This window comes from Muntiacus reevesi, chromosome 5 (assembly GCF_963930625.1).
Source record: "Muntiacus reevesi chromosome 5, mMunRee1.1, whole genome shotgun sequence".
NCBI lineage: Eukaryota > Metazoa > Chordata > Mammalia > Artiodactyla > Cervidae > Muntiacus > Muntiacus reevesi.
This window is the reverse complement of record NC_089253.1, coordinates 51,663,523-51,690,347: the sequence shown is the minus strand read 5'-3', so window position 1 is coordinate 51,690,347 and position 26,825 is coordinate 51,663,523. Positions and strand designations below refer to the sequence as shown.

The following is a 26,825-nucleotide window of genomic DNA, read 5'->3' as shown; positions in this document are numbered from 1 at the left end:
CAGGCAAATCTACAGAAGCAGGAAATAGATTAACGACTATCTAGGGCTAGAGGAAGATTGGGCTTCCCTGGGGGCTCAGATAGTAAAGAATCTGCCTGCAATGCAGGAGACCCAGGTTCGACTCCTGAGTCAGGAAGATGCCCTGGAGAAGAGAATGCCTACCAAACCAGCATTCTTGTCTGGAGAACTCCATGGACAGAGGAGCCTGGTGGACTATAGTCCATGGAGTTGCAAAGAGTTGGACACAACTGAGTGACTAACCCTCACTCCCTGAGAGAAAGACCACGGTCAGGGGGAAGAGGAGGGACTGCTAATGAGTATAGGTTTTTTTTGGTGAAAGGAGAAGGCAATGAAAATGTTCTAAAATTAACTATGGTGATTAGCGCCCAACTCTGTGAATATATTAAAAATCAGTGCATAATATATTTTTAACATTTTTTTTGAAGTATAGTTGATATGCAAGTTGTATATTTTATATAGGAGAACTGTATGGTATATGAATTCTATCTCAATGAAACTATTGTTTAAAACATCAATGAGAAACAAGGATTAATTACATAAAAACTTGGAAGGCTTTGTTAGAAAACTGTGATACTTCAAAAAAGGAAAATAAATGATTAAATTTATAAACGTAGCTTCAAATGTTCAAAGGAACTTAAGTTTATAATGGAATCAAACAGATGATTATTAAAATTTATGAGATTTATAAAAAGAATTGTGAAATTTATCAGTTGAAAGGTTTAAGAGAAAACTAGGTTTGGGGATCAATATATCGAATACTGATTTTTTTAAAAAGACTCTGGGCTAACTCCTTGGATGCCACGCAGAACAAGTCGCAGTCTGCGTATTCCCTGTATCCACAGCAAACTGCAACCCACTGCGCGAACAGAGCCGCAGAAAGCACAACCCGAGACCTCAGGCTCCGTCTCGGCAGCTCCCCAGAGGGTGACGGCTGTGCCCGAGCCGGCTTCCTTCCAGACCCCCGCTTCCTCGCGCCAGTCACTGACCGCGGCATTCCCAGGCTCCCTGAGTGGGCTGTCTGTTTGGAGCCAGGCCCCTGTCCATCTGAGGAGCTACCATCTGGGCCCATCTGCTCACAACGTCACTCATGTTAAGCTGCTTACTCCACCCTCTCTTTGTGGGATTCCAGGCCCAGTTTCAACAGACCGGGGTTCTAAAGCCATTTGAAAATCACAGGATGAGCTCAAGCAGGAACGAAAAGGGTGGGGGCAGGGGAGGAGGAAGGCTACCGAAGAAGCTTGGGGTGGGGAGGAGGAAGGACCTCCAGCCCCTTACTGACTGTGAGCTTCCTGGGGCCAAGGGCGGTCGGTGTCTTCTCCTTCCTCCCTGCGCTCTCCACAGAAATGAGCGCCAGATGAAAGCAGAACGGGACCAACCAGGAACACGCAGCCCCAGGGAAACACGCCAGACAGGGATTCTGAGATACGGCGTCAAGAGGAAGGGAAGTACTGTAATCCCCCTGGCGCAGGAAGGGGGCGCAGGCTCGGGAGCCACATACCCGAGGTCCGCTCTCACCTCACGGCTCAGCAATTCGTTTACTCTCTCTCTCTTTGTCACAGCCTTAGCTTTCTTGTCTTTGAATGGGATAATACATTTATTACAATAGTATTGTGATTACTAATTAAATGAGTTGATTTAATTCATTTTAAGGGCTAATGCATATGTATAGCATCTAACGGGCTTCCCTTGTAGCTCAGTAGATAAAGAATCAGCCTGTAATGCAGGCCGAGACCCAGGTTTGATCCCCAGATTGGGAAGAACCCCTGGAGAAGGAAATGGCAACTCACTCCAGTATTCTTGCCTGGAGAATCCCACGGACAGAGGAGCATGGACAGTTCATGCGGTGGCAAGAGTCAGACACGACTTGGCAACTAAACCACCACTATGACAGCATCTAACACAAGGCTGGGCCCAAACTTGACTTTCAAAAACTATTGGTTACTTCTTGTTCCCCACAAGTGACAGATGGTACAATGCTTTGCTACATGGCTTTGGACAAGCTGGACTTTTGAACCTAGATGTGTCTTATAGATCTACAAAATACACAATGCCTCTGCTAATAACCATACACTAGCTCTGTGGCCAAGGAGTCATTACTCTGATCATACGGTTATCTGCACAAGGGCTGTCTACTATGGACCAGACAGAAGGGTGGCTCCTTCGAGATTCCAGAGCAGCCAAAGCAGCCCTTCGCTCCCCTCTCTCCTGCCTCAACTCTGCGTCCTGAGCCAAAGCACTACGAACTCCTGGAGATCACACCCTCCACCCCAATTCCACCCCTGCTCACCCACCCTCTTCCACCAGTGGCCCCACAACCCACAACATAACCACGCCAGGCGGGAGTCGACCTGAAAGGAGCCAGGTCTGTTCTGAGGATTCCATCCTGCTGTCAATATTGGTCTGGCTGCTGATATTCCAAGGGTAGCACATCGCTGGCTGCATTTTGAAGGTTCCTGTCTGACATGACAGGGAGGCGCAGAGAGGAAAGGACCGAGACGGCAGGAGGGAGCAGCATCTGTTCCTCCCCTCCCTCCAGCCCTCTGCATTTACATCCAACACAGACACTGGTCTGGGTCCAACTGCCGTCCTGGCAGGCTTCTGCAGGCTGGAGATGTGAAAATACAGGAGCCTGGAGGAGGGGGTGTGGGACAGACGGGATGCCGTTCCCTGCGTTATAAGATGCGCTGTTTGTCTAGGGGTCTGCGGCTGAGTGCTGGCTATGATGCCGACACCAAAGACACCGGCTGCTCCAGCGGTGGAGGGTTCAGCGGAGAGGGCGGAGGGGGGTAGAAGTGAGTGCATCGCCTCCACAGAGATGAGGCAGACAGCACGCGCCACCGAGGGGACCAGCTCTCCCTGCGGTCGCCCGTGGCTCCACGCTCAGCCCTGCACACCTCAGCACCCAGGAGAGGGTGGGAAGCATGGGGGCTGTCTCAGGGGCCTGGAGTTGGTCCTGGTGGGGACAGTTCCCAGTGAAGCCCCACGGCCCGCCCCCAATCATCTCCCAGCGGTGGTCCTGAGCCCCCCGTGGACAGCGAGGCCCGCTGCAGTGTTTCTGGAGGGAGAAGGCCCAGCACCTGGCAGAGACGCTGAGGGGTGTGAATGCAATTAACCAAACAATGCCATCTGGGAAACCGAAGCCCTGGGGAGGCTGGTGTGTCCTCTGCCTGTGTCACAGGGCAGGTGTCCGCTCCGAGCGCCTGGCAGGCCCAGGAGCTGAGGCACCGAGGGAGGGAGAGGTTAGTCTGAGCGCGGGCAGGTGCTCACGCTGGTGGAGACGGCTATGGCCCGAAACAAGAGGAGAGCCAGAGGGGAGGAGGACAGACAGACAGACAGGGGACGTGCTCATCTGAGGCCTCCCAAACGGAGACACAAAACCAGGTTTCTACCTGGAACCTGGCTGGAGTCCTGCCCAGATCATCTGTGCAGCCCAGCCCACCCTGAGAAGGCTCCACAGCCCCGATGTCAAATGGCCAGCCGTGTGGTCCCAGCGCTGCAGGACCGCCGTGGTTACACCTGGGCGCGGGCGCCTTCTCAGCCGTGAGCGCTGAACACGCTCCTTCACCTGCGGTCCAGACACCAGTAAAATGTGGTAACAATGCGCCCAGTTTCACACAGATGCCTTGCGGAGGATTACAGGGAACACGCCAAGTGCAGGTGGTCGGGGAGCCCTCCGGGCTGATTCAGGCAAAGCTGACTGTTACCACCCTCTAAAGAGCCTGCTCGGGCCTCCTCCTCTCAGAACTTCCTGGGCCCTCAGTAGCCATATGTGTGGAGTATTGTTTTCTTCTTTTTTTAAGTTTCCCAGTCAACCTGAAAGTCCTCTGATCCTTTGACCCTTCATGATGCCTCAGACTGCAAGAGGCAGTGTGGTGTCCCAGCAAGAAAAATGGCCCACAATTCAGGATATCTGAGTCCTAATATGAGCTCTGTTGCGAATTCCTTATGTGGATGTTAAGAGAAATAACTTCTTGAGCCTCAATTTATCCATCAATCAAATGGGAATGATGACACCAGCCTTGTCCTCATCACAGAATTTTCATGAAAGTCAAATGACACAACTAATCTAAACAAATGCACTATAAAAATAAAAGCTCTGAGCCAATATTAGGCTTGCAGATGAGACTGGAAGTGTCCAGAGGTGTGAACTAGAACAGGTTTGTCCTGCATCAGGCAGGCTGCGGCAGGGTAGGACTCCGGCTGCCCGTCAGATGGGCTGCTGGGCAGGGACACTGCTGTCATCAGAGAAGTGGAGGCTCCCGGGTGGAGCCCCTGAGTGGACAACTTGAGTGTGGCTGGACAACCCTGAGCGTGTGTGCCCAGGGAGGAGGGCAGAGGGGCATTTGGAGGGAGCAGAGAGATAGAAAGTAGGAGGGGTGCAAGTGCCAAGAGAGGGGGCACAGCAACCCAAAGCTGGGCCAGCCCCTGATTCTGGCACGCACCCGGGGTCTGTTCCTATACTGTGCCGCAGATATTTACATGCCCATTGTAATAACCTATGCATTATTTTTGCCACCAGAGTCCTCCAAATACAAAGCAAAAAAAGCCTTGTGTCCCTGCTACTGCCAGTATGTTCAAGTTCAGTCTTTAGGAACAACGATCAGATGAAAAAGTCCTATGGTTAGATGGATTTCCCAGGTGGTCCCCAAAATCTGACACTGTTCTAAGGCAAGTTGCAGATCTAGAAGAACCCCAACAGAAACTACCTTCATAAAACAGGTATATCCGAGCCACTGTTGCTATGACAAATAATAACTTTTATACTGAATACCTACTATAAGCCTACTATATGCCAGGCATGGTGTAGGGTTCCTTTATATGTTTCATCTTGACCACAAGATATTCCTTATTACCCCCATGTATACACCTAGAGTGGTTTGAAACTTTCCTACAGTCACAAAGCAAGGAGAGCTGGATTTTGTCCAGAGCCCAAATCCATGTTATCAGCATATCCCGTTAATAACTTTCAGCTCCCTCCCTGCCTGCATCCTCCCAGCCCAAATCCCCAACTCTTTCTGGGAGGAAAGAAGACATCTGAAAAGGGAACTGGAGCAATGAGGCAGAGACACCCACACTCAAGAACAGGGAAACGCTTCTCTGTTCAGGCTTCCAGGTCAGACTCCCTCAGCCCAGAGGCCTCCAGGCTGCTCGTTCGTGGTTCAGTGCCAATTACTCCTTGGTTAAAACTATAGCCCTTAATTCTTGCATGTCCTCCCCTGACATTCCTGCCTGAGACCGAAACAGGAGCTGCAGGGAGCAGCAGGAAATTTTATCCCAGAATGCAACAGTGCAGACCCTGGACACAGGGTGTGGCTTCAGCCACGAACCGTGCCCTGGACAGCTGTCCATCCGCCAGGGCCCCCTGCCCACCCAGAGAAGGGGTTCTCACAAGGCCCCCCATATGCTGGCGCTGTCATTCAGGGGGCCCCCGGGTTGCAGAGGTCAGGCTAAGGGGGGCGCGGGTCACAAACACAGCTGTTCCCATTTTTCAAATGAGGTGAACAGTCGGGACAATATGCAGGGCTAGTGCCGGCTCACTGCATCTGCTGGAGAAAAAGGAACAAGTGCTTCCCTGAAGCCAGCCTCCCGGCCAAGGACAGCCTTGCAGTCTGGCTCTGTAGCCCACTGCGGGGAGAAGGATGGAGCTGTCCCTCAGAAGATCCCAGGTCCAGAAACTCCCCCGTACCCCGCACTCACCGGCAGGCTGCACTCACCGTCTCTGCCTCATTCAGCCTCCTTCCTGTAACGCCAGAGGGGGCTCCCTGCCCGGCTGCAGAGGCAAGGAAAACTCCAGCGTCCCAAACTGCACAGAAGTCAATCAACCTGTCACAAAGCAAGCACAAAGAAGAACCCCAGGGTCACTCGAGGAAAGAAAAAGAAAAGGCTTTGTGCTTTGTGGCTTGTTCATTCACTGGGAATTTACATCTTTGTCTACACCCGTTTGCACAGTTTTACATAGCATAAGAGCATCTTTGTTCACAGAAATTCAAAGCACTCTGCAAGAAATGGGAGAGATTCTGCAAGGTGCCTAAGCGTGCTGGACTTTGGGTAAGGAAAGTTGTCTCCCTCTCTCTCCATAATATCATTATTGTGACCTGACATCATAATCAAACTGCGGAATCCCTACTCACCTAAAGGAGGGAAGCCATATCTCAAAGAATTTCTCCTACACCCAAGGGAGAATTTACCCAATAATTATCTCATTAATTTTCTTACTTAAGAGAAGTATTGTGTTTTTCTTTCCCATCTACAGATAATCAAACCAAGTTCATAATAAATAAGTTGCACATTAAAAGGAGACGTAATTTTGGTGTTAGGGGACATGGGTATTAGGTCCTAGCTTTTTTTATTATTTAGGGTGGAGTCGCAGAGAGTCGGACACGACTGAGCGATTGAACAACACTTCCCTACATGTAACTCATTTTCCTCATCTGTAAAATGGGGAGAAGGTACAGGGCAGTGCATCAGATCACCAGACCATTAGTCGGCATTTCAAATGTTCAGGTCCCAGGTCTGATCCTTTGGGGCAATCACTTAGCCTTTCTCAGTACAGATAACATACCTCAATCATTTGCTTTAACATTAAAATGTGTCTGTAGGAAATGGTAACATCTACCTGTGTGGAGGGGAATGTGGCAATATCTAGTTGGTTTATTCTTGTCAGTCTGAAGGAACGCTACACTTTTTTCCATAGAACATAGATTTTTTAAATTCAAAATTATATGGAGTTTACTTGTAAAGAAAAATACTCTAAAAATTAAAGATTTATTTCTTATAGTTACCATATTAATGGTTATTTAACACCATATTAATATGTTAAATTTATTATAATATCTTCAGCCAGTATGTATATTCAGCCAGTTTACATATATTTGTTTTTTAACTTTTACAATGTTGTGTTGGTTTCTGCCAAACAGCAACGTGAATCAGCCATAATTACACATCTAACCCGTACCTCCCTCCCCTCCCCATCCCATCCCCCCAGGTCATCACAGAGCCCAGGCGGGGCTCCGTCTGCTACGCAGCATCTTCTCACCAGCTGTCCGCAGGTACACCTGATAGTGTATATATATATGCTGACACTACTTTCTCCATCTGTCCCCTTCTCTTCTGCTCCCACAAGTCCATTCTCTATATCTGCATCTCCATTCCTTCCCTGAAAATAGGTTAATCAATACAATCTTTCTAGATTCCATATATGTGTTTATATGATATTTGTTTTTCTCTTTCTGACTTACTTCACTCTGTCCACCTCACTAGAACTGACTCAAATTCATTCTTTTTTACGGTTAATATTCCATTGTATAAATACACCACATCTTTATCCATTCATCTGTCAATGGACATCTAGGGTGCTTCCATGTCCTGGCTATTGTAAACAGTGCTGCTATGAACACTGGGGTACATGTCTTTTTCAATTCATGGTTTTCCCAGGGTGTAGACCCAGTAGTGGGGTTACTGGGTCATATGGTAGATTTATTCCTAGTTTTTTTGTTCTTTTTTTAAAGAAATCTCCATACTGTTCTCTGTAAAAGCTGTATCAGTTTACATTCCCACCAACAGTGTAGGAGGGTTCCCTTTTCTCTACACCCTCTCCAGCATTGACTGATTGTAGATTTTTTGATGATGGCCATTCTGAATGGTGTGAGGTGATACCTCGTTGTAGTTTTGATTTGCATTTCTTTAGTAATTAGTGACGTTCAGCATCTTTTCATGTGTTTATTGGCCATCTGTATGTCTTCTTTGGAGAAATGTCTGTTTAGGTCTTCTGCCCATTTTTTGACTGGGCTGTTTGTTTTTCTAATATTGAACTGTATGAATTGCCTATATATTCTGGAGATTAATCCTTTGTCAGTTTTATTTGCTATTCTGAGGGTTGTCTTTTAATCTTGTTTATTGTTTCCTTTGCTGTGCAAAAGCTTTTAATTTTAGTTAGGTCCCATTTTTCTAATTTTTGTTTTTATTTCCATTACTCTAACAAGTGGGTCAAAGAGGACCTTGCTGCGATTTATGTCAGAGTGTACTGCCTATGTTTTCCTCTGACAGTTTTATAGTTTCTGGACTTACATTTAAGTCTTTAATCAATTTTGAGTTTATTTTTGTGTATGGTGTTAGGAAGTGTTCTAGTTTCATTCTTTTGCATGTAACTGTCCAGTTTTCCTAGCACCACTTACAGAAGAGGCTGTCCTTTCTCCACTGTATATTCTTGTCTCCTTTGTAAAAACAGAAGGTGCCCAGATGTGTGTGGGTTTGTCTCTGGGCTCTCTATCTTGTTCCATTGGTCTGTATTTCTGTTTCTGTGCCAGTACCATGCTGTCTTGATGACTGTAGCTTTGTAGTATAGTCTGAAGTAAGGAAGGTGATTCCTCCAGCTCCATTCTTCTTTCTCAGGACTGCTTTAGCTATTTGGGGCCTTCTGTGCTTCCATACAAATTGTGAAATTTTTTGTTCTAGTTCTGTGAAAAATATCATTGGTAGTTTGATAGGGATTGCACTGAATCTGTGTGATTGCTTTGGGTAGTACAGTCATTTTCACAATATTGATTCTTCCAATCCAAGAATATGGAATATCTCTCTATCTGTTTGTGCCATCTTGGATTTCTTTCATCAGTGTCTTACAGTTTTCTACATATAGATCTTTTGTCTATTTAGGTAGCTTTATTCCTAGGTATTTTATTCTTTTTGTTGCAATGGTGAATGGGATTGTTTCCTTAATTCTTCTGCTTTTTCATTGTTAGTGTATAGGAATGCAAGGGATTTCTGTGCATTAATTTTATATCCTGTGACTTTACTATATTCATTGATTAGCTCTAGTAATTTTCTGGCAGAATTTTTAGGGTTTTCTATGTATAGTGTTATATCATCTACAAACAGTGAGTTTTACCTTTTCTTTTCTGATCTGGATTCTTTTAATTTCATATTTTGCTTCTCTGATTGCTATGGCTAGGATTTTCAAAACTATATTGAGTAATATTGGAGAGAGTAGGCATCCTTATCTTGTTCTTGATCTTAGAGGAAATGCTTTCAGTTTTTCATCATTGAGAATAATGTTTGCTGTGGGTTTGTCATACCTTTATTATGTTGAGGTAGGTCCATCTAGTCAAGGCTATGGTTCTTCCGGTAGTCATGTATGGATGTGAGAGTTGGACCATAAAGAAAGCTGAGTGCCAAAGAACTGATGTTTTTGAACTGTGGTGTTGGAGAAGACTCTTGAGAGTCCCTTGGACTGCCAGGAGATCCAACCAGTGCATCCTAAAGGAGATCAGGCCTGGTGTTCACTGGAAGGACTGATGCTGAAGCTGAAACTCCAATACTTTGGCCACCTGATGAGAAGAGCTGACTCACTGGAAAAGACCCTCATGCTGGGAAAGATTGAAGGCAGGAGGAGAAGGGGACGAGAGAGGATGAGATGGTTGGATGGCATCACCGACTCGATGGGCATGAGTGTGGGTAAACTCCAGGAGTTGGCGATGGACAGGGAGGCCTGGCATGCTACAGTCCATGGGGTCTCAAAGAGTCGGACACGACTGAGTGAATGAACTGAACTGAACTGAGGTTTCTTCTATGCCTACTTTCTGGAAAGGTTTTAGCAAAAAGGGTGTTGATTTTGCCAAAGCTTTCTCTGCATCTATTGAGATGATTATATGGTTTTTATCTTTCAGTTTGTTGGTATGGTGTATCACATTGATTGATTTGTGGATGTTGAAAAATCCTTGCATCCCTGGGATAAATTCCACTTGATCATGGTGTATGATCCTTTAAGTGTGTTCTTGGATTCTGTTTGCTAGAATTTTGTTGAGAATGTCTGCATCTATACAAAGGAACACTTTAGGAAAATTACCTCTTTAAAAGAGAAGCTGTACTGTCCATGTCAATATTTTTACCCTAACATTATTTATGATATTTTTGCCATGACAAAAAAAGTTTTTTCATAGTTAAATAGATCTTTTATCACTGCTTTTTGTCATACCTAGGTCTCTATTTTCAAGAATATTTTTAAGATTCCCATATATTTCTTAGCATTTCTATAGTTTAGTATTTTTGTTTCAATCTTCTATTCATCTGGAAATTATTTTGAAATCATAGGAGGGAGGACTATAGTTTTATAAATATATCAGCTGGATTTCTCAACTTCATTTATTGAAGAATTCACATTTTACCCTTTGGTTGGAAATACCATCTTTATCATATATTAAATCCCCTTATGCATTTGGGTCTATTTCTGGATTTTCTCTTTCACTCATCTATTTATTTCTTCATATGCAGGTACCATACACTTTTAATTACTGTAATTGATTAAATTTGGTTTTTAAGAATTTTCCTGTTTATTCTTGCTTGTTTTTTTCCACATGAACTACAAAACCAGGTTCTCTAGTTTTTTAAAAAATCAGATGGTATTTTTAAATTGTATTAATATTGTAAATTAACTTAGAAATGACATATTTATGATGTTGAATCTACTTAAGAATGTGACATACTTTTAGAGGAATGGATAAGAAGATGTGGAACATATATACAGTGGAATATTACCAAGCCATTAAAAAGAGTGAAATAAATCCATTTGCAGCAATGTCTTCAACACAGTGCTAGAAGTTTTAGCTACTGGAATAAGGCAAGAAAAGGAAATAAATGGCATACAAGTCAGAATGGAATAAATAAAACTGTTTCTACGTGCTGATAACATGATGGTTTATGTAGAAAATCCCAAGGAAACTACAAAAAGATCCTCTTAGAACTAGAGTCATCAAGGTCTCAGGATATCAGATTAAACACCCAAAAATCATTTCTATTTCTGTGTGCAAGCAATGAACACATGGAAAAAATTTCAGTACCCCTTTATAATCCCTCACAAATTCAATACATAAGTATAAAATGAATAAAACATGTACAGGACTTATATGCTGATAACTACTGATGAAGTAAATCAAAGCACTACAAAAATGGAGAGACATATATCATCTTCATGGATTAGAAGACTCAACAAAGTAAGCATACAAATTCTCCGCAAATTTATATACTGGTTTAAAACAACCTCTATCAAAATCCTGTCAAGACTTTTAATAGATATAGACAGATTATGCTAAAATTTATATGGAAATACAAAGAAACTAGAATAACTAAAATAATTTTAAAAAAGAAAAATGGGAAGAATCAGTCTACCCAATTAAAAGACTCATTCTATAGCTACAGTAATCAAAACTATGTGATATTGGTGGAGGAACAGACACACAGATCAATGGGACAGAACAGAGAAACCAGAAATAGAGCAACATAAATATGCTCAACTGATTTTTTACAAAGAAGTCAAAATAATGGAGGAAGATAACCTTTTCAATAAATGGTGTTGGAGGAATTGGACATCCATAGGATCCACAGGCAAAATATATATATATATATATATATATATATATATATATATATATATTCTTAACACAAGTCTTTATACAAAAATGGCTTCAAATGGATGGTGGACTTAAAATGTAAAACTTGTAGAATAAACACAAGAGAAAATCTAAGCAAACTAGATTTGCTGACAAGAGCAAGGTCTGTAAAAGGAAAATTGATAAACTGGACTTCAAAACTTAAACTTTGTTTTGCAAAAGATAAGAGTAGGAGAAACCATGCATATGACAAAGAACTAGCTCTAGAATATAAAATAAAGAACCTCAAAAGTCAGCAGTAAAGATACAAACATCCAGGTAGGACATGATCAAAGTTTTGAAAAGATATTTCACTGAAATATCTATTCAGACAGCAAACAAGCATTGAAAAGATATTCAACATAATTAACCATCAGGGGAATGCAAATTAAAACCCACAATAAAAAGAAAAAAATCCAGTGAGATATCACTACACCTCTATCAGAATGGCTAAAATAATAAAATGGTGACAAGAGCAAATGCTGACAAGATGTAGAAAAACTAGATTACTTATCCACTGCTGGTGGAAATGCAAAATAATACATACAGTCTAGAACACAGTTTGACAATTTCTTAAAACAAAAACAAAAACAAAAACAAAAACATGTAACTACCATGTAATTCACAAATGCACTTCTAGGCATTTATCCCAGAGAAATAAAGACTTATATTCATAGCAAAACCTGTATACGAATGTTTATAGTGGTTTTATTCATAATAACCCCCAGATGGAAACAACCCCAGTATCTTTTTTTTCCTCCGTTGGCTACCTATTTTCCATATGGCAATGTAACCCCAGTATCTTTTAAAGGATGAAGGGTTAAACAAACAGTGGTATGTCCACATCATACAACACTACCCAGCAATAAAAAGGAAAGAACTACTGAAACATGCAGTAACTTGGACAAATCTCCACTAAATTAAGCTGAGTGAAAAAAGTCAACCCAAATGGTTAAATATTGTGCAATTCCATTCATATAACACTCTGGAAATGACAAAAATTATAGAAACAGAACAGATTATTGGTTGCCATGGGTTAAGAAAGGGGGTTCGTGATAGGAAAAGATGGGTGTGTCTATAAAAGGTTAACAAGAGAGGTCTCTGTACTGAGAGAAATGTTTTTATCTTGACAGTACATTGTCAATATCCTAGTGTGGTATTATACTACAGTTTTGCAAGGTGTTACTATTGAGGGAAACTGGGAAAAGCATAGGGCTTCCCAGGAGGCCCAACGGTAAAGAATCCGCCTGCCAATGCAGCAGACACAGGAGACATGGGTTTGATCCCTGGCTCAGGAAGATCCCCTGGAGAAGGAAACGGCAACCCACTCAAGTATTCTTGCCGGGAGAATTCCATGGATGGAAGAGCCTGGCGGGCTTCAGTTCAAAGGATTACAAAGAGTCAGGCATGACTGAGCAACTGAGCATGCATGGGCAAAGCATATAAAGGATCTCTCTGTATTATTTGCTTTGACTGCATATGAACCTATCATTGTCTGAAATAAAAAATTTAATTAAAGTAGTTTTTAGCTGATTCTCTTTGTATTTCACATAATAATATCATCTGTAAATAATTATAATGTTATTTTCTCCTTTCCAATTTTTATGCCTCATTTCCTCCTTTTGGCAGATTCAACTTAATGTTAGGCATTAGAAAAACAAACTGAGAAGAAAAATCTGCTACCACACAAAGTAATACAAACTGGATGGAAATATCTTTTTAACATATTTTCATTATGTGCTAGCACATATTACAGAATTTTGACATTATTTTTAAAAACTAAAATATTTTCCCAGATGTATTTAAAAGCTGTATCTGCACAGTAAGGGGAGGAATAACCAGGAGAGGCTAGAGGGGCCTGCACAGCCACGAAGAGAGACACTTCTAAGAGAAGCCGCATACGTAGAGAAAATGTTTGAAAGACAAATCTTGTAAAGGGCTGGTTGCAGAATGCACAATGAATTCTCAGCTGAATAATAAGCCAATAAACAACCCAATAAAAAATAAGCAAAAGATCTAAACAGATCTTCAGCAAAGGAGATACATGTGGCAAATAAGCACTCAAAAAGATATTCAGCACTACTTGTCATTAGGGAAGTGCAAATTAAAACCACAATGAGATACCATGAGACACTATTATGTATCTGTTAGAATAACAGCTCAAAAACCCCAGAAAGCGAAAACCTCACATGATGGTGAGGATACGAGGTTGCTGGAACTTACATACATAAAAATAGTATATCTACTTTGGAAGACCACTTGGCAGATTCTTAAAGGTGAAATACATAGTTACTATATGACCCAGTAATTCCACTCCTGGGTATTTACCCAAGAGAAATTAATATATATTTCTACAGAAAAACCCAAGTAAGACAGTAGGTGTTGTGACAGGGCATCAGAGGGCAGACACACTAAAACCATAATCACAGAAAACTAGCCAATCTGATCACAGGACCATAGCCTTGTCTAACTCAATGAAACTAAGCCATGCCATGTGGGGCCACCCAAGACAGCCAGGTCATGGTGGAGAGGGCTGACAGAATGTGGTCCACTGGAGAAGGGAATGGCAAACCACTTCAGTATTCTTGCCTTGAGAATCCCATGAACAGTATGAAAAGGCAAAAAGATAGGGCACTGAAAGATGAACTCCCCAGGTTGGTAGGTGCCCAATATGTTACTGGAGATCAGTATAGAAATAACTCCAGAAAGAATGAAGGGATGGAGCCAAAGCAAAAACAATACCCAGTTGTGGATGGGACTGGTGATAGAAGCAAGGTCCAATGCTGTAAAGAGCAATATTGCATAGGAACCTGGAATGTTGAGTCCATGAATCAAGGCAAATTGGAAGCGGTCAACAGGAGATGGCAAGAGTGAATGTCGACATTCTAAGAATCAGTGAACTAAGATGGACTGGAATGGGTGAATTTAACTCAGATGACCATTATATCTACTACTGTGGGCAGGAATCCCTTAGAAGAAATGGAGTAGTTAGCCATCATGGTCAACAAAAGAGTCCGAAATGCAGTACTTGGATGCAATCTCAAAAACGACAGAATGATCTCTGTTCGTTTCCAAGGCAAACCATTTAAAATCACGGTAATCCAAGCCTATGCCCCAACCAGTAACGCTGAAGAAGCTGAAGTTGAATGGTTCTATGAAGACCTACAAGACCTTTTAGAACTAACACCCAAAAAAGATGTCCTTTTCATTATAGGGGACTGGAATGCAAAAGTAGGAAGTCAGGAAACACCTGGAGTTACAGGCAAATTTGGCCTTGGAGTACGGAATGAAGCAGGGCAAAGGCTAATAGAGTGTTGCCAAGAGAATGCACTGGTCATAGCAAACACCCTCTTCCAAGAACGCAAGAGAAGACTCTACACATGGGCATCACCAGATGGTCAACACCAAAACCAGACTGATTATATTCTTTGCAGCCAAATATGGAGAAGCTCTATACAGTCAGCAAAAACAAGACCGGGAGCTGACTGTGGCTCAGATCATGAACTCCTTATTGCCAAATTCAGACTTAAATCGAAGAAAGTAGGGAAAACCACTAGACCATTCAGGTATGACCTAAATCAAATCCCTTAAGATTATAAAGTGGAAGTGAGAAATAGATTTAAGGGACTAGATCTGATAGACAGATTGTCTGATGAACTATGGATGGAGGTTCGTGACAATGTACAGGAGACGGATAAAGACCATCCCCAAGAAAAAGAAATGCAAAAAAGCAAAATGGCTTTCTGAGGAGGCCTTACAAATAGCTGTGAAAAGAAGGGAAGCCAAAAACAAAGGAGAAAAGGAAAGATATACCCATCTGAATACAGAGTTCCAAAGAATAGCAAAGAGAGATAAGAAAGACTTCCTCAAGGATCAGTGCAAAGAAATAGAGGAAAACAACAGAATGGGAAAGACTAGAGATCTCTTCAAGAAAATTAGAGATACCAAGGGAACATTTCATGCAAAGATGGGCTTGATAAAGGACAGAAATGGTATGGACCTGACAGAAGCAGAAGATATTAAGAAGAGGTGGCAAGAATACACAGAAGAATTGTACAAAAAAGATCTTCAAGACCCAGATAATCACGATGGTGTGATCACTCACCTAGAGTCAGACATCCTGGAATGTGAAGTCAAGTGGGCCTTAGAAAGCATCACTACGAACAAAGCTAGTGGAGGTGATGGAATTCCAGTTGAGATATTTCAAATCTTGAAAGATGATGCTGTGAAAGTGCTGCACTCAGTATGCCAGCAAATTTGGAAAACTCAGCAGTGTCCACAGGGCTAGAAAAGGTCAGTTTTCATTCCAATCCCAAAGAAAGGCAATGCCAAAGAATGCTCAAACTACCACTCAATTGCACTCATCTCACACACTAGTAAAGTAATGCTCAAAATTCTCCAAGCCAGGCAATACATAAACTGTGAACTTCAGATGTTCAAGCTGGTTTTAGAAAAAGCAAAGGAACCAGAGATCAAATTGCCAACATCCACTGGATCATCAAAAAAGCAAGAAAGTTCCAGAAAAACATCTATTTCTGCTTTATTGACTATGCCAAAGCCTTTGACTGTGTGGGTCACAATAAACTGTGGAAAATTCTGAAAGAGATGGGAATACCAGATCATCTGAGCTGTCTCTTGAGAAACCTGTATGCAGGTCAGGAAGCAACAGTTAGAACTGGACATGGAACAGACTGGTTCCAAATAGGAAAAGGAGTACGTCAAGGTTGTATATTGTCACCCTGCTTATTTAACTTATATGCAGAGTACATCATGAGAAACACTGTGCTGGAAGAAGCATAAGCTGGAATCAAGATTGCCGGGAGAAATTACAATAACCTCAGATATGCAGACGACACCACCCTTACGGCAGAAAGTGAAGAGGAACTAAAAAACCTCTTGATGAAAGTGAAGGAGGAGAGTGAAAAAGTTGGCTTAAAGCTCAACATTCAGAAAACTAAGATCATGGCATCCAGTGCCATCACCTCATGGGAAACAGATGGGGAAGCAGTGGAAACAGTGTCAGACTTTTATTTTTTTGGGCTCCAAAATCACTGCAGATGGTGATTGCAGCCATGAAATTAAAAGACACTTACTCCTTGGAAGGAAAGTTATGACCAACCTGGACAGCATATTTAAAAGCAGAGACATTACTTTGCCTCCAAAGGTCCATCTAATCAAGTCTATGGTTTTTCCAGTGGTCATGTATGGATGTGAGAGTTGGACTGTGAAGAAAGCTGAGTGCCGAAGAATTGATGCTTTTGAACTGTGGTGTTGGAGAAGACTCTTGAGAGTCCCTTGGACTGCAAGGAGATCCAACCAGTGCATCCTAAAGGAGATCAGTCCTTGGTGTTCATTGGAAGGACTGATGTTGAAGGTGAAACTCCAATACTTTGGCCACCTGATGCGACGAGCTGACTCACTGGAAAAGACCCTGATGCTGGGAAGGATTGGGGGCAGGAGGAGAAGGGGACGAGAGAGGATGAGATGGCTGGATGGCATCACCGACTTGATGGACATGGGTTTTGGGTAGACTCCAGGAGTTGGTGATGAACAGGGAGGCCTGGCATGCTGCGATTCATGGGGTCGCAAAGAGTCGGACGCGACTGAGTGACTGAACTGAACTGAACAGAAAAACCTACACATGAATATTCATAGCATGTTTATTCATAATTGCCAAAAACTAGACATAAGCCAAATATCTGTCAATAGGTGAGTGGATAAATAAACTGTGTATGTAATACAATGGAAAACTACTTATCAATAAAAAAGAGATCTACTGATATAAGCAACAAATTAGAGGCATCTCCAATGCATTGTTAAGTAAAAGAAGCCAGTCTCACATGATTTCATTTATATGACATTTTTAGGAAATGCATACTCCAGGGACATAATACAGATCAGTGGTTACCAGAAGCTGGGACTGCGGGGAGAAGATTAACCAAAAGGGGGTATATGAAAACTTCTATGGAATGATGGAAATGCTCTGTATTTTGATTATGGTGGTGGTTACATAACTGTATGTATTTGCAAAATTTATAGGACTAAACACCTAACAAAAGTGGATTTTATTCTAAGGTATATCTCCATTGACTGAACTTGGAAAAAAAATCTTTAAGGTATAAGAAAGGCAGATTAAAACCTGGGGGAAGATACTGGATATACAGATCTGACAAAGGATTACTATCAAGAATATACAAAGAAGTTCTATAAGTAAATAAGAGGATAACTAAACCAATAGAAATACAGGAAGGAGACAAGAATGCATATGGTTAATAAACATAGTACTGGTAATTGGGAAATGCAAATCAGGACCAATTTACAAACTCATTCAATTGGCAAAAATTACTAAATCGGATGATATCAACTGCTCAAAGAGGTTGAAAATAGAGTTTCTTATACACAGCTAAGGGTATAATCACTTTAGAAAAAGTTTAACATCATTCCCTAAAGTTGCATTCACAAACAATGATTTAGCAAATTTACTTCTAGATACAGACCCATAAGAAACTGTTGTATATGTAAAACTATGTCTCTGGCAGCATTGTTCACTATAGGAGAAACCTAGAAATGGCCCAAAAGTTCATCAGCAAAGAAATGGATAATTAAACTGTGTTAGAGTCAAACAGTGAAATACACAAAGCAGACAAAATAAGTGAATTAGAGTGCTATGCAATAAAGCGATAAAATAAAGAGGAAATAAAAGAAAACAGGATTCAAAATAATGATTACTACAACTCAACAACAACAAAACACACACAATTAAAACATGGGCAAAGGACTTGAATAGACATTTCTCCAAAGAAGATATATAAATGACCAAGACGCATATAAAAAGATGTGCAATAGGGAAATGCAAATCAAAATCACAATGGGAAATCATCACATACCCATTAGGATAGCTACTATCCAAAACAAACAAACAGAAAACAACAAGTGTTGCCAAGGATGTGGAGAAACTGGAACCTCCTACATTGCTGGGGGGAGTATAGTGCAGCCTTTATGGAAAGCAGCATGATGGTTCCTCAAAAAATTAAAAATAGAATTACTATATGATCCAGCAATTCCATTCTGGGTACATATAAAAAAGAATGGAGGGACTTCCCTGGCGGTCTAGTGGTTAAAACTCCATGCTTCCACTACACAAGGTGTGGTTTTGATCCCTGGTTGGGGAACTAAGATCCCGTGTACTGTGTAGTGCAGCCAAAAAATTATTTAAATTTTTTAAATTAAAAAAAAAAAGAATTGAAACCAAGATTTCAAAGAAATATCTGCATACCCATGTTCATAGTAGCATTATTCAAGATAGCCAAAAGGTGTAAGTAACTCAAGTATTCCTCAACAGATGAAAGGATCAACAAAATGTGGTAAAAACATACAATGGAATATTCTTCACTGGTGCACTGGGAGGACCCAGAGGAGTCGGGTGGAGAGGGAGGTGGGAGGGGGGATCGGGATGGGGAATACGTGTAACTCTATGGCTGATTCATGTCAATGTATGACAAAACCCACTGAAATGTTGTGAAGTAATTAGCCTCCAACTAATAAAAAAAATTTAAAAAAGGAAATTCTTCAGTCTTAAAAAAGAAGGAAATTCTATCATGTGCTACAACATGGATAAACTTTGAGCATACTATGCAAATTAAAATGTCAGTCACAAAAGGACAAATACTGTATGATTCCACTTATATGTGATACCTAGAATAGTCATATTTCATAGAGACAGAAAGTAGAATGATGGTTGCCAAGGGGAGGAGGAATAAGGAGCTGTCTTTAATGGGTACAGAGTTTAAGTCTTGCAAGATGAAAACAGTTCTGAAGATGAGTTGCACAACTATGCAAATGTACTAAACACTATAGAGCCGCACACTTTAAAAATGGTTTAAATGGTAAATTTTATGTCATGCATATTTTACTACAATTAAAAAGGAAATATAATGATTACTTCTGGTAGTGAGAGAGGTAGAAAGAACAGCTTAGTTGTGATGGGACCATAAGATTAGATATTTGCTAGTTCTCAAAGTCTTATATTTTGTTATATGTGGTAGATTTGCAAGTAGTTACAATATTGCTATAAATAAATAAGTAAACGGATGATTGCTGCTGCTGCTGCTAAGTTGCTTCAGTCGTGTCCGACTCTGTGCAACCCCATAGATGGCAGCCCACCAGGCTCCCCCGTCCCTGGGATTCTCCAGGCAAGAATACTGGAGTGGGTTGCCATGTCATTCTCCAATGCATGAGAGTAAAAAGTGAAAGTGAAGTCACCCAGTCGTGTCCGACTCTCGGCAACCCCATGGACTGCAGCCTACCAGGCTCCTCCATCCATGGGATTTTCCAGGCAAGAGTACTGAAGTGGGGAGCCATTGCCTTCTCCGAAACGGATGATTAGGAAGGAAAAAAAAGGTAGGAAGGAAGCGGGGAAGAAGGGAGAGATAAGGAGGGAGGGAGAGAAGGAATAAAAGAAAGAAAAACAGCAGGGCATGCTTGGACCAATGATGAGAATGTCATGAACCAAGCATCATGATTAATCTAATGCTGTGTTCCTGAAGTCCTTCCCTAAAAATCCAATGGGTCAAAGGAATCCTAGATTATCTGAAATGAAACGGATCTCAGAAACCACTAACTGAATTCCATCGTTCAAGGTGATGAGAAAGGTGATGCAGAAATAGATGAGAAATGTGAATGATGCTCATAGAAGTTCAGTGATTTCTCTAAAGTCACACAGATATCCACATTCTAATCCTTCCTCAGCTATGTTTGTTAAAACAGACAGTAGCAATGAGGGCAAATTAAGAACAGATATCCATTCTTACAAACAACCATCCAATTCTTACAATATTTCTATAAGGAAGGAATTATTATTCAAATTTTACATATTAGAAATTTGAAGCCTAATGATGTTTAAAAAACTTGCCTAAGGTTTCTCAGCTGGTGAGAGGCAGAGTCAGCACTCAAACCCAGGTTGGTGGGTGTCTTCAGAACCCACACTCCCTTCATGCTACTCAGAAGCCTGGTTCACAGCTACAGGGAGACATTCCCACTGCTGCTTTGTGATGGCCCTCAATTTCATTTAAAACTTCTCTTTGTAATTTTTTAAAATTTATCTTTTTTTTATTGAATTTTACTGCTTTAAGGAATTTTGCTGTTCTCTGTCAAACCTCCACATGAATCAGCCGCAGGTACACATCTATCCCCTCCCTCTGAACCTCCTCCCTTCTCCCGCCCCATCCCACCCCTCTAGGTTGTACTGAGCCCCGGTTCCAGCTTCCTGAGCCACACAGCAAATTCCCCTTGGCTATCTGTTTCACAAATGGTAATGTACGTTTCCGTGATACTCTCTCCATACCTCTCACCCTCTCCTCCCCTCTCCCCATGGCCATAAGTCTATTTTCTATGTCAGTTTCTCCACTGTTGCCCTGTAAATAAATTCTTCAGTACCATTTTTCTAGATTCCATATATATATGCTTTAGAATACGGTATTTATCTTTCTCTTTCTGACTCACTTCACTCTGTATAATAGGCTCTAGGTTCATCCACCTCATTAGAACTGACTCAAATGTGCTCCTTTTTATGGCTGAGTAATATTCCATTGTGTATATAACTTCTTTATCCATTCATCTGTCAATGGATTTCCAGGTTGCTTCCATGTTCTAGCTATTGTAAATAGCGCTGCAATGGACCATGGGATACATGTGTCTCTTTCAATTTTGGTCTCCTCAGGTTATATGCCTAGGAGTGGGATTGCTGGGTCATATGCAGTTTTATTTCTAGTTTTTTAAGGAATCTCTATACCGTCTTCCATAGTGGCTGTATCAATTTACATTCCCACCAACAGTGCAAGAGCATTCCCTTTTCTCCACACCCTCTCCAGCATTTACTGTTTGTAGACTTTTTGATGGTGGCCATTCTGACTGGTGTGAGATGATATCTCATTGTATTTTTGATTTGCATTTCCCTAATAATGAGCGATGTTGAGCATCTTTTCATGTGTTTGTTTGCCATCTGTATGTCTTCTTTGGAGAAATGTGTTTAGGTCTTTTCCCCACTTTTTGATTGGGCTGTTTGTTTTTCTGGCATTGAGTTGTACGCTGCTGCTGCTGCTAAGTCACTTCAGTCGTGTCCCACTCTGTGTGACCCCATAGATGGCAGTCTGCCAGGCTCCCCAGTCCCTGGGATTCTCCAGGCAAGAACACCGGAGTGGGTTGCCATTTCCTTCTCCAATGCATGAAAGCGAAAAGTGAAGTTGCTTAGTTGTGTCTGACTTAGCGACCCCATGGACTGCAGCCTGCCAGGCTCCTCCGTCCATGGGATTTTCCAGGCAAGAGGACTGGAGTGGGGTGCCAGTGCCTTCTCCATGAGTTGTACAAGCTGCTTGTATGTTTTGGAAATTAGTCCTTTGTCAGTTGTTTCATTTGCTATTATTTTCTCACATTCTGAGGGTTGTCTTTTCACCTTGCTTTCTCCTTGTAATTATATCAGAAAATTGTTACTGTGATTATATCAGAAAATTGTTTCCCTATGGGGAAAAAGGGTATAATTATACTTAGTTTATATATTCCATATGTCTTTGTTTTAAAATACACCATGAATGAGAGGCAAATTTGTAAAGGTAACATGAGCTGGCCAGAGAAATGTTTTTATTTATAGAAAACTCTTAAGTAAGATAAAACAGACGTGATGTCACAGCAAGCCCTATTCCTGTGGCTGGGACTTAGGAAGAAAGGCTCCAAGGAAAGACAGGCTCTCACTTCAGATGAAGAGTCTGGGAGATTTCACAAACTGACAGGAGTAGGGGAAGGCAGCACTCCACAAGACCTGGGCCATCATTAGGGATGGGGAGACGCCGTGCATCTTTAGCGGATGTTGACTCCCAGCTAGACCCCAGCAACATCCTCCACAGAACAAGCTAACAAGTGAAAATGAGGATCTGACATTGTTCACAAGAGGCAATAATATCACACCCATCCCAGCCACACACACGTGGGGAGAGGACTCAAAAACCAAGATTACGCCCTGGTGGTGGTGGTTTAGTCACTAAGTCATATCCCACTCTTGCAACCCCACGGACTATAGCCCACCAGGCTCCTCTGTCCATGGGATTCCCCAGGCAAGAATACTGGAGTGGGTTGACATTTCCTTCTTCAAAGATTACCCCCTAATTAGGACCAAAGAGGAGGAGCATGGGACACAAGGCAACTGCAATCACTTCTATTTCCACTTTTTTTCCTAGTAGATGCAACCAAGTAAATATTAAAAAAAAACAAAAAACAACCCACTGGTAAAATATAGATTCAAAACCCAAAAGGGTGATACCATCAAGGTGTCGCATTCAATATATTAGTAAATCTGGAAGACCCAGCAGTGGCCACAAAACTGGAAAAGGTCAATCCTCATCCTAATTCCCAAGAAGGGTAGTACTAAAGAATGTGCTAACCATTGGACAATTGCACTCATCTCCCATGCTAGTAAGGTCATTCTTAAAATCTTGCATGCTAGGCTGCAGCATTATGCGAACCAAGACATTCCAGATGTCCAAACTGGGTTTAGAAAAGGAAGAGGAACCAGATCAAATTGCCAACATTCGCTGGATCATAGAGAAAGCAAGGGAATTGCAAAAAAACATCTACCTCTGTTTCATCGGTTACGCTGTGTGTGTAAGTGTTAGTCGCTCAGTCGTGCCCGACTCTGTGACCCCATGGACTGTAGCCCACCAGGCTCCTCTGTCCATTGGATTTTCCAGACAAGGACACTGGAGTGGGTTGCTGTTTCCTTCTCTATGTATGGATCATAACAAACTGCAGAAAACTCTTAGAGAGGTGGGAATACCAAACCATCTTACCTGTCTCCTGAGAAACCTGTATGAGGGTCAAGAAGCAACAGTTAGAACCCTGTATGGAACAACTGATTGGTTCAAGACTGACAAAGTAGTATGACAGGGCTGTCTACTCTAACCCTGTTTGTTTAACCTATATGCTGAGCACATCATGAGAAATGCCAGGTTGGGTGAGTTATAAGCTGGGATAAAGATAGGTGGGAGAAACATCAACAACCTCAGATAGGTGGATGATAGGACTCTAATGGCAGAAAGCGAAGAGGAACTAAAAAGCTTCTTGGTGAGGGTGAAGCAGGAGAGTAAGAGCCGGCTTAAAACTAAGTATTAAAAAAACCAAGATCATGGCGTCCGGGCCCCTTACTTCGTGGCAAATAGAAGGGAAAAGGTGGAAATAGTGATAGATTTCCTCTTCTTGGGCTCTAAAATTACTGTGGATGGTGGCTGCAGCCATGACAGCAGACAACTGCTTCTTTGGCAGGAAAGCTATGACAAACCTAGAGAGAGTGTTGAAAAGCAGACATTACTCTTCCGACAAAGGTCTGCATAATCAAGGCTATGGTCTTCCCAGTGGTCATGAACGGTTGTGAGAACTGGTTTGTAAAGAAGGCAGAATGCCAAAGAATCAATACCTTCGTACTGTGGTGCTGGAGAAGACTCTGAAACATCCCTTGGACAGCAAGGTCAAACCAGTCAATCTTAAGGGAAATCAACCCTGAATACTCATTGAAAGGACTGATGCTAAAACTGAAGTTCCAATATTTTGGTCATCTGATACAAACAGCCGACTCACTGGAAAAGTTCCTGATGCTTTCAAAGACTGAGGGCAGATGGAGAAGAGGGCATCAGAGGATGAGATGGCTGGATGGCATCATCAATGCAATGGACATGAACTTAGGCAAAGGAGATGGTGAGGGACAAGGAGGCCTGGTGTGCTGCAGTCTATGGGATCGAAAAGAGCTGGACATGACTGGGTGACTGAACAACCACAAAACATACACAACATAAAATTTACCATTCTGATCATTTTAAGTGTACGGTTCAGCAGCATTAAGTACATTCACACTGTTGTGCAGCCATCATCATCATTCCTCCTAAGAACTTCATCTTCCTAAACTGACACTCCACAGTCAGTAAATAATAAATTCCCATATTTCCTCCTCAATTTAACACCTGCAAATAAACCATTTTAAAGTACTTGCAGTAGAGTATTGAGTTTAGTCAAAACATGTGAGTGGGCTGCGAAATCAGTTAGTCAAATTATCTGTGAAGTCACTGAAGCAAAAACAGGACTCTGATCCTCCACGACTTTATCAGCATGATGGGAAGATGGTATTAATTCATCCTAAGCCCACAATGCCCCACCTGCACTGCACCCCTACATGTGCAGCTGGGATGGCTAGGGAAATATATACATCCACGCAGTCTGGTCTTATTTTAATTCACGCTCTTGAATCTCAAGTGGGCCCTTAACGGCACACACCAATCAAACGCATCTCCTGCTCATCTGCTCTCCCAGATGGCATTTCATACCTTCTCCTTTCTTCTTAACCCCCGACCTCCCCTTCCCCATTCTTTCTTCCCTTATTTTAATTTCATTATGAAGTAGGAAAAAACATAATGAATCTCTGTAAGCACATCTGCCAACATTGACAATTACTGACCCAAGGCCAACTGCACATTATCTCTCTCTCTCTCTCTCTCTCTCTCTCACACACACACACACACACACACACACACGCACGCTTCTGCACTCTCCTCCACTGGATTATTTTGAAGCAATCCCATCATTGGATAATTTCATCTATAGATATTTTGGCATCTATCTCTAAAAGACGACCCTTTCACAAAACATAACCTCAATAACGTCACACCTCCAAAATTATCAATAACCTAAAAATTTTTATTGGAATATAACTGCCTTACAATGCTATGTTAGTTTCTACTGTACAACCGTGACTCAGCCATGTGTATACATAGATTCCATCCCTCTTACACCTCCCTCCCACCTTCCCACTCCACCTCTCTTGGTCATCACAGAGCACAGAGCTGAGATCCCTGTGCGATGTAGTAGCTTTCTGCCAGCATGCCCTGAGAAAATCACAACTCAAAAAGACACATGTATGCCGATGTTCATTGCAGCGCTATTTAAAATAGAAATATAAAATAAAACTAAATAAAACAAAGTAAAATAAGACTTTTATTGTTATCAAATATTCACTCATTGTTTAAATTTCCAATGGGTTTGCAAATGTTGGTTTTATTCACTGTTTGTTTGAATCAGAGCTCAAATAAGGTCTGCAAACTAGTTGATAATTATTACGTCTCTTTTAACTTGTAAGTTTCATCTCTTTTTTTCCCTTACACATTTTAAAAAATAAACTGGAGTTCTATCTCTATTTTTTCCTTTACATTTCATTTTTTTAACTTTTTATTTTGGGGTATGGCTGATTAACAAACAATGCTGTGATAGTTTCCCGTGAACAGGGAAGGGACTCAACCATACATATATATGAATCCATTCTCCCCCAGTGGTTAGTTGGGGATGGTGAGATAGCATCATAGACTTAATGCACATGAATCTGAGCAAACTCCAGGGCATAGTGAAGGACAGGGAAGCCTGGTGTGCAGCAGTCCATGGGCTACAAAGAGTTGGACACGACTTAGCAACCGACCAAGATTCTCCCCCAAACTCCCCTCCCATCCAGGCTGCCACATAACACCGAGCAGAGTTCCATGTGCTGTACAGTAGGTCCCTGTTGTTAATCCATTTTAAACACAGCAATGCAAAAATAAATAAATAAACAAACATAGCAATGCGTACATTGTGTATAGTCCTTCCCAAACTCCCTACCTACCCCTTCCCCTCTCATAATTTCATTTTTGGAATCTGTGAGTCTATTTTCCAAGTAAGCACATTTGTATCATTTCTTTTTAGATTCCACATATAGGGATGTCATATGACATTTCTCCTTCTCTGCCTGATTTACTCAATATGACACTCTCTAGGTCTATCCATGTTGCTGCAAATGGCCTTATTTCATTCTTTTTGATGACTGAGTAATATTCCATATTGTGTGTGTGTGTGTGTGTGTGTGTGTGTACACATACCACATCTTTATTCATTCCTTTGTAGATGCACATTTCATTTGCTTCCATGTCTTTGCTATTGTAAACACTGATACAATGAACATTGGGGTGCATATTTCCTTTTGGATTATGTTTCTCTCCAGATATATGCCTGGGAGTGGGATTTCAGGGTCATATGGCAGTTCTATTTTTAGTTTTTTTAAGGAACCTACATACTGTTCTCTGTAGTGACCGGACCAAGTTACATTCCCATCAACAGTGTATGGGAAGGTTTTCCTTCTCTCCACATCCTCTCCAGCAATTGCTGTTTGTGGATTTTTTTGATGATAGCTATTGTGGTTGGTGTGATGTGATACCTCATTGTAGTTCTGATTTGCATTTCTCTAATAATTAGAGATGCTGAACATCTTTTCATGTGCCTATCTGCCATCTGTATGTGTTCTTTGAAGAAATGTCTATCTAGTCT

At 41.7% G+C, this 26,825-nt stretch overlaps 1 protein-coding gene across 1 annotated transcript in view; it reads right to left on the bottom strand.

Annotated features, from left to right (window-relative positions):
• Positions 1-26,825, bottom strand: part of NFASC (neurofascin) — a 192,218-nt gene that overhangs the window by 88,166 nt on the left and 77,227 nt on the right. The window contains exon 2 of the mRNA XM_065938228.1: positions 5,736-5,844. Coding sequence (XP_065794300.1) covers positions 5,736-5,844 — 109 coding nt within the window. The remainder of the gene's footprint in view (positions 1-5,735; positions 5,845-26,825) is intronic.